Source organism: Copadichromis virginalis, linkage group LG3, assembly GCF_057382275.1.
Source record: "Copadichromis virginalis isolate Kocher_CV1m ecotype Utaka linkage group LG3, C_Virginalis_male_GT1.1, whole genome shotgun sequence".
In the NCBI taxonomy this organism is placed as follows: domain Eukaryota; kingdom Metazoa; phylum Chordata; class Actinopteri; order Cichliformes; family Cichlidae; genus Copadichromis; species Copadichromis virginalis.
In genome coordinates, this window is record NC_140620.1 from 10601387 (window position 1) to 10615466 (window position 14080).

Sequence of the window (14080 nt, forward strand, 5' to 3'; positions counted from 1 at the left end):
TATTTCCCTGTCTGACTGTGTTGTGTCTCCTCTGCAGGGAGAGTTCAGGTCCAGGATCAAACAGGGGACATCAGGAACAGAAGCAGCTCCATTGATCCGACTCCTCTGATGGCTGATCAATTAGTTTGATCTGTGTGTTCTTTGATTATTGATCAGTGATGTCAGAGTGGAGTCAGTGTGATGTTGTTGTTGTGTGTTTGAGACTTTTAGTGTCCATGAAGGTCTCTGCTGCCGTAGATCCTCTGAACTGTGACAGAGGTCTCACTCTGGAGGAAACTCTCAGCACTTTCCAGCAGCTCCTCCATCATGGAGGACGTTCCCTCACTGTAACAGGTGGAGGAGAGAGGAGAGGAAGCACAGGTGGATCCTCTGTGGTAATGGAAATGAGCAGTTTAGCTGAAATCTGGCAGGTTTCCATCTTCTGTTTTTATCCTGATGTCCATGAACATGAACACTGTCCCTGTCAAATAAATCCCGAAAAAAAAAAGATACAAAGATCAGATTTACTGAGCATCATCAGCGTGTCAGCAGCTAACTGCATCTTCAAATAAATAAATGTTTCTAATGAGTGGTGATAAGAGGAGATATGGTGAGCAAGTGACATGAAACTTTAAAAACTGACTTCCTTCACTTTCCCTTCCAGTGTTAAAAAACTTCCATGTAATGATTTGGTGGAAAAATGAGACATTTGACATTTGTTTGAATTTCAGACTTTTAACTGAGCGGCAATAAGTAAGCAAATAGAGCAAATTAATGCTGATGTTTATCAAATGTGAAGTGGAGTTTTCATCTTCTTTTGCTGCTGGTTCAGCAAATTTTGGTCAAAGAGTTACAAAACCTGCAGCATCAGAATCTGTGAGATGTCGGCTTTCAGCCCCGACGGCGTGTCCATGGCGTTAGGTTAGGTGACCAATACGCACTTTATGTTTACATGTGTGCAGAATCCAGTTACCTCCTTTCATTTGCTGTTTGTGGTGGTGGTGTGGAAATAATTTTGTGAGCTTTAAGGTGAGATTCTCAAGTTTCTGGCAAAAATTTCGTTTTCAAGATAAAATCGATTTCCGTCCATCCTCTTCAGGGTGACAGGGGGGCTGGAGCCTATCCCAGCTGTCTTAGGGGAAGAGGCAGAGTACACCCTGTACAGTTCCAGTCTGTCGCAGAGCTAACACATAGACAACCATTCACACCAGAGTTTCCAATTACCTAGTCCCACTAACTGAATGTCTTTCAACTGTTGGGAGGAAGCTGAAGTACCTGTAGAGACCCCAACTCCACACAGAAAGACCCTGACGGAGGAAATCAGGACATTCTTGCTGTGAGTGTGTGAGGCAACAGTGCTAACCACCGAACCACCTGAAAATTCATTTTTCAAAAACTCACCCCTATTTATTAGTTCTGGATAATCCAAAATATCTAGAACTAGTAACCATCTTTATTCCATGGGCTAAAATAAGAGCAAACATCTTTAGTCATCTTTAGTAGTCATCTTTGACATTTCTTAGGTTTAGGAATCAGGTTTACCCTTGATTTATGATGGTGGGTAGCTGTTAATTTTCTTAACCTTTTGTGAAGACTTAATTAAGAAAATGCGACAGCTCATTGGAGCCCCAAAGAGCCCGGGCGGTCATGCAATTTTTGAATTTTACCAACACGCCGCCCTGTTTCCCTTGCCTTCTGTGGCATTTCCTCCTGGAGAAAGGTGGATCACAGCAGAGGAACAATGGAAGTCATACACCAGAAGAGTAGAGACATTTTTGAAGAAATTACATGTAAACAAAGCTACCACAAACAAAACAGGTAACAGCTGACGGCAAGCCATCTTGACACACCAAATCATATAAAAGGAAACAAAAAACAAACAAACACTGGTAGCAGATGCAGCTTTTATTTTCTCTACTACTGGAGAAGGCCTCTGTCTGGAAGATCTTCTCTGTCCAGACACAACTTGAATTCTGTTGTGGCATCAACTTTTGTTTAAGGAAAATCTTACATCTTCCATGCTAAAAAAGAAAAACAAAGGTAGAAAACATCATAAACATGATTATCAAATCTGAAACAATCATGTTCAGATTAAAAGAGGCTCCCAAATTAAATGTGCTTATAAATTACTGCAGCATGTTCTGTGCAACAACCATTAACCCTTTAAAGCTGGTCGGAGCGGGCACGCTCCATTTTGCGTAACTGTTTTTAAAACCAGAGGAGTTGTACTTACATCTTATGCCATCAGCTTGTCCTAGGTCACGGTTTCCTTCCACATAAAGCTTTGCAAAACTGCATAAAAAGCACTTGCAGCAACAAAAACATAATATTCCAGAAACACGCTTTGCCGATCCGATCAGCTGTTTGTAACACTTCCTACGTCCATCAGCACGAACTATCTCATGTCCGCCATGACCTGCACGAAACCAGAAGTGACGTCATTTTGCGGAAATGTAGTTTTTTTTACCATCAGGGCCTCATGAGCCTATACTGGTGATTTTAAAAGTTATGTTTGACTTTATGACTTTCTGTGTCTTTTCTGGGATGCTTAGGTGTCACGGGGCCGAGTGGCCTGTACTGAACAGGACTCAGGTGCAGAAACCCAAAGCAGAGACAGCAGATGATGTAACAATTTATTAGGTTTAAGTGCAAAAAAGAAAACGTAGCAAAGACAAAAAAAAACCCAATAAGACGTGGAGTTTGACGAGGCGTGGCCTGGGGAACGTGGCTAGGGCGAGGGAATGAGGCCTGAGATGCGGAGTGGAGCTGAGCAGGGAACAGTCACACTGAAGAGAGAAGATAGAGGAGTTAGGGAGGTAGTGGAGGCAGCTCTGAAGTGGCCAGTTGTAAGAGTAGCAATTCTTACTTGCAGTAGGGGACATGGAGTGTTGAGAGGGGGGTGATGAGAATCCAGGGGAGGCTGAGTGGCGTGGAAAGGCTGGCCTGAGATCCGGGGCTTCAGATGGAGAAGGGCAGGCAGGTGAGTAGTGATGTGACGTTCTGTATCGAGGCTTCAAAGCCTGTGTCGAGTAATGGAGGGGGCGTTTCCGCGAAGCGCGTATCGAGGCTTGCTTCATTTATGGGAGGAGCTGAAAATGATGACGTCCGAAGCCTCGCTGCCCGGCTGTACCACGTGACTGGTTCAGGAAGCGGTTCGAACTTTGCTGCGAGATATGACAGCGATATAAACCCCTCAGACTTCAATCAAAATGCGGGTGTTTGATGGAGAGTTGCGGTTAGTGAGAGTTACAGACAGTTTGGAGAGAGTTAGAGACAGTTTGGAGAGAGGTTGGAGGTTTAGGAGAGTGAGGAGAGAAAGTCAGGAGAGAATGGAGCCAGCTAAGAAGAGGAGGATGTCCTCCCCTGGGTGGGAACATTTTGAGCTTATATCTCCCAACAAGGTATGTAAAGTTCCACAGAAGATGTATTTTCATGATACTGATGGTGCAATAAAACCTATGTTAAGCTGTCTGTACTTTTGTACAAGGTGAAGTGTTTGCTATGCCAGGGAGCTGGGATATAACAACAACACCTCATCCATGCTTAGGCACTACAGAGCTATGCATGAGAATAAGGGGAACACCGATTGTGGAGCAAGACCAGGTGAGCCATCAAATGCCATGATAATATAGCATGCAGTAATGTTACTAAATGATATAACAATATTATACAGCTGTAATAAGTTATGCGTGATATTTATATTTGTGCTTTGTCTTTATTGTCTTTCCTCAGGAGAACAATCTCAAATAGATGAAGACCTGGTTACCATGGTGATTGAGGACTCCCAGCCAGTTAGCATTGTGGAGGACAAAGGATTTAAAAGATGTGTTAAATCATTAAATCCTAGCTATGTTCTCCCCACTAAAGGTTATAGAAGCAGTGAAAATTTAGTTTTTACAGAATAAAATGTGAACAGGCAGGACTGAGGCTCAAAGCCTCAGTGTGTAGCTGTCCATACCTCAACGTTACAAAAGCACAACCACTGTCCACACCCCAACCACACCTCACCTCACAGTAAATGATCATTTCCATTTTAAGCATTTCCAAATGATCATTTTCCATACTGCCAGTATAAATATACACAGTATACTGCATCACTACAATATACATGTTTTACACACTCCTTTTGTTGTTGACATTTACAGGCTGTGTGCAAAAGGCCACACTCTTCAAATTCATGCCAACTACTATTTTTACGTCCAGTAGGTGTCCTGCTAGAGCAAATGAAGCTTCATGAAGCTTTGCACTGGAGTGAACCAATTGGATGAAAAGCTTCAGTGCTTCATGAAGCTTCATCTGCCCATCACTACCGGTGAGGCACAGAGAGATTTTCAGAATGATTGCTTGGTATCCTGAGTCCGGAGGTGGAGCGTGAGCCAAGGTGAATACAGCAACTGCAGCACAAGAGAGTCGTGTTAACAAGATCGATCACAGCAAGAACTTGAAGCATAAGGCCTGTTATCAACATGTGTTGATGACGAACTGGCAGTGTGGTTTAAATCCCTCTGGCTTGATTGCCTGCAATAGGCTCCAGTGTGCAGGAGCTGGCCCTGCCCAGGGGCGGATCCCAGGTCAGTTCAGGAGCCTTATGGAAATTCCAGCCACCCACCGCAGACCATGACATTAGTACTCATATTGCACTGCTGGAAATATTTTATTTTGATGCATTTTTTTTTTTTTTTTTGCAAATTTGCAGTATAATATTTATTTTCGTTTTTCCTGCAGTATATAAAAATTGGTGTATTTCAAAAATAAAACTATGAAGGCACTCAAAATAAATTTCCTGAGGTGGGAAACTATTTTGTGCAACTTTTTTGTATTTACAGTTTTGAGGGATAAGCCTCTTAAATTTCTCTAACTAGAAATATATGTTAAAAAAACAAAAACAATTTTAAATTTTTTTGTAGTTTATTGCACTTAATGCAGACATATTATTAAAATCTGGGCTATAATGGTTGTATTGATGTATAGCAACTTGAAACGCTCCCAAAAATGGCACTACAGCATGTAAAAATATAATATAAGCTCTGGCGGACTTGGTTCTATGGTAGGTCTTAAAGGGTTAAAAATAATTTAAAGTAGTGTGGTCACAAAATGTTTTACAGTTACAGTTATTGTGTAAATTATCTTACACATAATTTTAACAAATGGTCCTGCATAATAGTGTGTATATGAACTATAACACAGAATAAAGTATGTCTGTGTGCATACTGAGCTGCGCTGTGTGGAGTTTTATCATTTGCAGCAGGCACCGTGCATTTGAAGCTGTTGATGAAACAAACTTAAAAAAAAAAAGAAACTAATTATGTTTACGTGGACTGTAACTGAAACACAGTTTTTCAGAAACATCTGAAAAGAGATTATATATCCACAAACAAACTAGCATGGACTGTGGTCTCCTCCTTGTTACTGTGAAGTCCTTAATTTCAGGTAATTGGATGAATTAGCTAAAATGTGAGAGAGGGTTGCATGTTACGCAACAGGTCGTTACTGATCCAAAATTACTTGTAGTTACTTTGGATTCTAGTAATGTGCTAGGTTTACCTTTTAGGTAATCTCTTTTAGGTAATTTCTAGGTTTACCTTGCATTTTCTATTCACAATGGATAACTTGGATTCCTGCAGATTTAGAAAACAGCAAGTGTTATACCATATTTTTTTTTTGTTTTTACATCAAAATCAGTAATTGCATCTCACCTCTTCATAAGGCTCACATCTTGATGTGTACTGCATCTGCAGAGGCATTGCTTCATTACACTGGTAACAAATCTTCATTGAAGGATCAAATCCTTCTTCCTGAAGGGTTTGAGGCCATGTTGTTAAGCAACAAAGATACCAGATTTCTGACTGCTGACTCAACTGCACCATTGCCATAAAACAGATTTAAATTATTTAGTTAAAACTGCAACAGTCATGAAAGGAGTCACATGATTAGAAACTCATGAACTTCCTCCATAAGAAAACTATGCTGGTAATTTACCATAGGTTAACTTAAACTCCACAGCTGCATCTGTAACTACAATTTCACAACATATTTAATGAAAGGAACTGCAAGAACAAACATCTGAACTCATCTGATGCTGTGGTGTAGTATTTTGGAGCAATTCTTTCATTCTGTTATGTCTTCTTTAGCTGCAGAGGAAATCCAAATCACTCCTTGTGGAAGAAGCTAGGCTGAGGAGGAAACATCCCTTTAGGACTGATTCCTTCAACATCTGTTTCTCGACAATGCAATAGCACCATCATACCACACCAATGATGGTCTTAAAAAAATCTATATCTTGAAATAAAAGAATTAAACATACTAACCAAACGTGTTTTTTTGATTTAGTTTACACCAAACCACTCCACTGGATTTAGCAACATTGTGTTTCCACAATACTGATTGGAGACCAAAACAGCCAATCAGAATTTTTGTAATTGCAATTTTTGCAAGGGTTCACTGAAAGATATGTATTAACTCTTAAACTATTTTATTCGACAAGTTGAGAATTTCAATTAAAATAAGAATTTTGGTTCTCCAGTGTAGTTTTGAAGTGCTGAACATTTTCTGTGATAATGTCAGTAAATATGTAGTTAAATGCACAACTCACGAGTTTCTACCTGCTCTGAAAAGGTGGTGCAAAAATACCCCATCAGTGTTGTTTCAAACAGTCCAGCTTAAATTGCAAAACTTAAAACTAATCTTAGACTAAAACTAATCTTAGACTAAATCTAATCTTAGACTTATTAAACACAGTCAACTCTGTGTTATCAGTGAGGACACTGGACCTTAAAAGCAATTAAAAACTAGGACAAAATTCCTTAAGTACTGTTGGGGTTGAAAATTTGAGATTTTTGATTTCAATTATTAAATAAACCTGTTGTAATTGTTTTATTTACAATGCAATTGTGCTCATATGAGTTGGCACTCTGTCTTTGGAAGTTCGAGAGCTTTGTTCGGCGTGACTGTCCTTGAGGGTTATCCTTGGTCTGTTCACGTTCCAGCGCTGTAAATTGTAATTTCACCCGCTAAAGCGAATTAAATCTTTTTAAAAGACAGATATTTCTCCAGGAATTATTCTGAAAAATCTGAACATTACAGTACATTCAAACTTATATATGAGATCTATCCTACATATGGATGATTTCAGAGATTTCTGCCTATGACAGCTTAGATAAGCTCCAAGTCCCCTGTGTCTTTACGTTTGAGGCCCAGAGTTAAGATTTATGTGAGTAATAGGTTCTTATCACAAATATAGAGACAAGCTGAAGCTTTAGGTTATCAAACTTAAACATTTTAATCATGGCAGCAGTTTTTAAAGGTTCTTTGTTCAAATGACATTTAATACATGTCAGTCTGCTGATGAGCCTCGTGTCAGCACTGAAGTGGAAGCTGTGGGCTGTAAAGAGTGTCTGTCCCACTGGGCAGTTTCATGTCACATGACTGACTTCCTCTTAAAAACAAAAGTGAACTTTCTTTATGTGCTTACAGCTGAAGAAAAAATTGCTGAGTGTTTTTTTTTCTTTGTTCAGTCAGCAGCAGATTTAAAGGACTTTGTGTTTGTTTGAGCTTTTTACAGGAGGATGAAGACGTTGCTGGTGATCCTGCTCCTCATAAATGGTAAGAAACTGAATGCAGATCAATCTGCACTCACACCACAGTTTAAGTCAGATAATCTCACTGTGTGGTGTTTATGTGATGATTTAAATTAATGCACTGTACAAAATACAAATGCAATGACGTGTTCCCTGAGAATCAAGAGAGGCTTCTGTCCAAGACAGAAATAACAGAGAAGTAAGAGCGACTTTACATTTACAGAGTAAAGATTCATGTTTCATGCTTTGTTATATTTGACTTTGACTGTACTTGAGATTAATTACATATTTTTGCATTTAAGAAAAATCTTTTCTTTAAAACTTGCAAACACATAAATACAACGCTGGGTTTAGTTGGGTTTTGGGCAGATATTGGTTTAGTTAAACTTTAAAACATTGTTATTTCTAAAATAGAAACGAATTCATTTTGAAAGACCTGTGTTTCTTCAGACAAAAGTAGTTCATGTGTGATTATTCAGTTAATTGATAGATTACTCAATTACTCAGTTTTGGTGCTTTGCGGTCAGGGTGGAGGTCCTGTCAACTGGAATGGCCCAATCCCCAGTTGACAAATCTGGCTATAGTAACAGGGAGAGTCACCCCTCTGATGGGGAAGGACCTATACTGGTGTGTGATGCTGAGAGATCCTGGCCGGATGTAGTCAGGCTCACCATCACACAGCTGTGTTGATCTGCTGTGGTGAAGATCGAGCTGAGCATGAAAGCAAAGCTTCATCCGGTCTATGTTACTCACAGCCTTGAGCTCTGGACAGTGACTAAAACAATTAGCTTGCTGATAGAAAAGAACACAGCTTCCTCTGAAGGGTGGCTGGGCTCTCCCTCAAGCAGGAGGCAGGTGCGTGGTTGCTCCCAAGGGACTAACAGCAGAGCTGCAAATTCTCCACATTTAAAGGAAGCAGCTGAGGTGGTTCAGCCTCCTGACTGGAAAAACTCTTTCCAGTCTTGGAGCTAGCTAGAAATGCTAGTGAGCGAATTCCTTAACCTGCTAACTTCCTGCTAACTCCCTAACCTGCTGAGCTTCATGCTGGAAAATGACATGCACAAAATAAATGGAGTATTTCTCTGCAATTACAAACTCTGTGTGAACAATGTTGGTATCAAAATAAAGCTAACACAAAGATTTAATCGGAGGTGAAAATATTGCTCTAGATGTTACTGTTTCAAAGTTATTAGGACAGAGTACTCACAGAAAAAGTAGTAATTTATTTAATCATTATATATTTTTTAGCAGATAAGCCTCAATTCACATTTTAATCCAGAAAATCATTAATCAACATGTAAACATCGTCGGTGGAAAGATTTGTTCTTTTCTTCAAACTTTTTTTTAGTTTTTAATTGTAATTGAAACCAAATATAGAGAGGGCCTAGCCTAACAAATAAAACAGGAAAAGACCGAAACCCATTTATTTCAACAAAGTAACTGTATTCTAAATACCACCGTTTTAAACGGTAACTGTAACGGAATACAGTTACTCATATGTTGTATTTTAAATACGTAACAGCGGTACATGTATTCCGCTACTCCCCAACACTGTCAGTACACTGTGTTTTATACGGTTGTCCAGTCTTGTCCCTCCTTCCTCCGCCTCCCACTCTTACCCCACTATTATTACTTCTAACACTTTTCCACTTCTGTTGTTTTCTGACAGTTTCTCTTCTCGCCGCGGTCTAACTTCCTGATGAGTCACTTAAACACTGATATTGAAAATATAGAAAACTCATTACTCATATTTCTTTGTTTAAAATTCTGATTTGTTTTTAAAGCATTTATCATTTCCTCTGTTCTTACTTGTCTGTAATCTTTATTTCTGTCCAAATTATTAGTGTTGTAATTGGCATCACAGACTGGAGAAACTGGAAGATGGTCACTGATGTCACTAATGAGAAGTCCACTTCCTGTTTTATATTCAATGTCATTTATAAAAACGTGTCTGTGAGATCTGCAGGATGTGATGTGGTTCTGCTAATCTTAGAGAACAGGTTCACACAGTATGTTGTTTTACTACCTGGAGATTATTACTTAGGTTTAAACTGTTATACATTTAACACATCATCAATCGCTGTCATCACCACGTTCAGTTTCAGACATTTGTCCACATACTGAGGCCACTGCTCCTCCACCTTTATTTCTCTGAATTATACACCTGAGTTCATAACCCTCCAGTTCAAAGTCTGCTCCTTTATCCATATTAATCAAAGTGTCAGATAAGGCAATGACACCGAGTGGATATGAAAACTGGTTTAGATATTCCTTGATATGATTAAAATCTATAGACCTCTACAGTTAAATTGGAAAACTGACCATTTATTCTCAATTTGAATCCCCTGTTTGTTCATCTGTATAATAGCAGCAGTCATTATTGATATTAGAGAAGAAGCTGTTTTCTTGGTGTATTTGATATTCCTGTGTGTGATCAGTTTACAGGGAGTGCAGAATTATTAGGCAAGTTGTATTTTTGAGGAATCATTTTATTATTGAACAACAACCATGTTCTCAATGAACCCAAAAAACTCATTAATATCAAAGCTGAATGTTTTTGGAAGTAGTTTTTAGTTTGTTTTTAGTTTGAGCTATTTTAGGGGGATATCTGTGTGTGCAGGTGACTATTACTGTGCATAATTATTAGGCAACTTAACAAAAAACAAATATATACCCATTTCAATTATTTGTTTTTACCAGTGACACCAATATAACATCTCCACATTCACAAATATACATTTCTGACATTCAAAAACAAAACAAAAACAAATCAGCGACCAATATAGCCACCTTTCTTTGCAAGGACACTCAAAAGCCTGCCATCCATGGATTCTGTCAGTGTTTTGATCTGTTCACCATCAACATTGCGTGCAGCAGCAACCACAGCCTCCCAGACACTGTTCAGAGAGGTGTACTGTTTTCCCTCCTTGTAAATCTCACATTTGATGATGGACCACAGGTTCTCAATGGGGTTCAGATCAGGTGAACAAGGAGGCCATGTCATTAGTTTTTCTTCTTTTATACCCTTTCTTGCCAGCCACGCTGTGGAGTACTTGGACGTGTGTGATGGAGCATTGTCCTGCATGAAAATCATGTTTTTCTTGAAGGATGCAGACTTCTTCCTGTACCACTGCTTGAAGAAGGTGTCTTCCAGAAACTGGCAGTAGGACTGGGAGTTGAGCTTGACTCCATCCTCAACCCGAAAAGGCCCCACAAGCTCATCTTTGATGATACCAGCCCAAACCAGTACTCCACCTCCACCTTGCTGGCGTCTGAGTCGGACTGGAGCTCTCTGCCCTTTACCAATCCAGCCACGGGCCCATCCATCTGGCCCATCAAGACTCACTCTCATTTCATCAGTCCATAAAACCTTAGAAAAACCAGTCTTGAGATATTGCTTGGCCCAGTCTTGACGTTTCAGCTTGTGTGTCTTGTTCAGTGGTGGTCGTCTTTCAGCCTTTCTTACCTTGGCCATGTCTCTGAGTATTGCACACCTTGTGCTTTTGGGCACTCCAGTGATGTTGCAGCTCTGAAATATGGCCAAACTGGTGGCAAGTGGCATCTTGGCAGCTGCACGCTTGACTTTTCTCAGTTCATGGGCAGTTATTTGGCGCCTTGGTTTTTCCACACGCTTCTTGCGACCCTGTTGACTATTTTGAATGAAACGCTTGATTGTTCGATGATCACGCTTCAAAAGCTTTGCAATTTTGAGACTGCTGCATCCCTCTGCAAGATATCTCACTATTTTTGACTTTTCTGAGCCTGTCAAGTCCTTCTTTTGACCCATTTTGCCAAAGGAAAGGACGTTGCCTAATAATTATACACACCTGATATAGGGTGTTGATGTCAATAGACCACACCCCTTCTCATTACAGAGATGCACATCACCTAATATGCTTAATTGGTAGTAGGCTTTTGAGCCTATACAGCTTGGAGTAAGACAACATGCATGAAGAGGATGGTGTGGACAAAATACTCATTTGCCTAATAATTCTGCACTCCCTGTAGTTTAATGTTTTCAATTCTGTCTGATGGATGCAGCTGTTTCTTCCAGATGTAGCTGAGTTGATCCTTTCAGTGTGTTTCATAAGTGATTTGTGTGGTTGTTTTTTAACTCATTTAGAGTCTAGATCATGCTGCTGACTGATATTTTTGGGGCTCCACCATGTTTTTGATGACCAGCACCTTAGCTTCCTCAGATGATCTGTTTAGTTTAATGAATATTTTACAGTTTGTGATTTAGGTACTTTGAATTTTTCCCAGTTTCTTATGGTACAGTACTTTTTTGTGGTTATTTCAGTGTTGTATTTAAGTATTTAAGTCTTTAGATATGAGATTTGTTTTAACTTTTAAGAACAAACTTAAAAATTCAAATTACAAACATTTATTAGAATTAAATATAAAGTTTCTCATTATTCAATTCAATAAAAAAATTTTAATTCAATTTTCTTTTTTATTTTTCTTTCTATTTTTTAACTTTTAGAAAAGAAAAAAAACTAAGAAACAAAGTTGTGTCTTTGAAAAATGACAAGTGTCATGGTGTGTGCTGTGCAGGCAGGAGAAGAGGACCCACACGGTGGACTCATTGAGGCAAAACATGAACTTGAAAGCAGCTTTATTGCTGACCAAGGAAAACCAAACGGAAAACCTAAACTGGAGATAGAACCGAAATACACAAGAAAACATCAGGAAAGACACAGCAGGGCCCTATTTCAGGAAGCCGGTTTAGAAAACTCAGAGTGAAAAACGATACTCAGGGTTGAGTAACCCCGAACTGTCCACCTCGGAATATTCGGTTTCAGAAAGGCTGATAACAAGTAGTTCAGTCAACGCGGAGTTGCTTTAACCCCAAGTTAAGCGCGCGCACGAGGATACATAAAGCCCTGATTAGTGGAGCACAGATTAAACGAGTCACCATGGAGACGGAGGGAAAGAAGGCGCGGTCAATGTATTTTACAGCGCTTGAGGCCGAAATTCTGATGGCAGCATATGCCGATAACATGCAAATTTTGCAGAAAAAAAGTAACACAGCCTCAGCTGCAAAAGAAAGTGAGCATGCATGGCAAAACATAGCCGACAGAGTCAATGCGTTAGTGTTAATTTAAACATTGATCGAGGGATTTCCACCCATTTAACACGTTATTTTATTTTTTATTTTATACATTTTATTTTGTGACGTGATGTGAGCGCAGGTGCAACCCAACAGGCCCCAAACGTTCCTGGCAGCAAGTAAAAATGAAATATAAAAATATAGTCCAAACAGGTATGGTGTAATTGTATTATGAGCCATAGTGCTTGGTCTGTTTGTCCGATGTAAATCAATTGCAGTTAGAGGCTACATTAATTTTCTTTCTGTAAGCACTTATTGAAATTATCTGAGCACATTACAAGTACATATTTGCTTACTCTGTATGCTCAAATGTGACCCGTTATAGCCACTAGAAAAAAAGCGGAGGCCCGAAAAACAGGTGGGGGTCCTCCACCACCACCACTCACAGAGCCTGGCCACTTGGCTTCCACATTTGTGATAATGTTGGCAGCATCACATATGATCTTCACAGTGCAGAGAACACAAATTAGCATCCATTACTATAATGAAATAATTTGTTAGTTTGAAATGCTACAGGGAACTATGTACCTGTACATTAATGCTGTGGAAAGACTTCCTGTTCACATAGTCTCCTTCATTTACTGAAGGAGCAATGATTGGAATGTGAGTGCCATCTATACAGCCAATCACGCCTGGGAACCGTGAAAATAAATGTAAAATTTAAGTAGTAGTTCAAGTATCACCACATCATGAATTAAGTTTTGTTCATCCTGATACCTGCAGTTTTGTGGAATCCCTCTTTGATAAATCTTGTGGGTCTGTGACCGGGGAACACCACAGACGAGTGCAGGAGACGTTTCAGTGCAACTGTAACATTCCTGACTGACCGACAGACGGTAGCCTTGGAAACGTGCTCAGCTTCACCAATATTATACAGAAAGCTCCCGTTTGCAAAAAAACGAAGTGCAATACAAATAATATGTACAGAACTGAGAGAATGTCCGCGATGTGTCACATGAGTAATATTAGGCCTGAGGATGTTATTCAAATAAATTATAGATTGTGCTGAAAAACGGTAACGTTCACACAGAAAATCATCAGGAAATGATAAAATGTCCAAACGCGCTCTAATTACTCTCTCCCGGCGGAGAGCTCTGCGGAGAATTTGGGCTTCAACATCTACTGGCTCTTCAAGGAAGGGGCACGCCATGTCTGACACTTCCTACAGTCAGGTTTCCGACACAGAGGCGGAGAACGTCAGGGTTAGTTGAAGTAAACCTGCTAGGGGGCAGGTTAGCTTCACGGAGTGTGTCGTCATAGTAACTCACTCAGGATTAATCTAAACTCGCTTTGTGAAACCGAAAACCCAGAGTTTTCGTTAACTCAGGGTATACTTACTCAGAGTTTGCACTAAACCGGCTTCCTGAAACAGGGCCCAGGACAATGGACCCAGGAGGGAGAAATGATGCTAACA

The 14080-nt window shown here is 39.8% G+C and overlaps 1 protein-coding gene across 2 annotated transcripts in view; it reads left to right on the top strand.

Annotated features, from left to right (window-relative positions):
• Positions 1 to 14080, top strand: part of LOC146712720 (butyrophilin-like protein 2) — a 92037-nt gene that overhangs the window by 17768 nt on the left and 60189 nt on the right. Inside the window, exon 8 of one of the 2 annotated variants that reach the window (XM_085452122.1) lies at positions 38 to 704. The exons of the other annotated variant lie outside the window; for it this stretch is intronic. Within the exon in view, the coding sequence (XP_085308248.1) occupies positions 38 to 129 (92 nt within the window). The 3' untranslated portion in view covers positions 130 to 704. Of the gene's footprint in view, positions 1 to 37; positions 705 to 14080 lie in introns of those variants that run through there. 2 annotated transcript variants of the gene reach the window in all.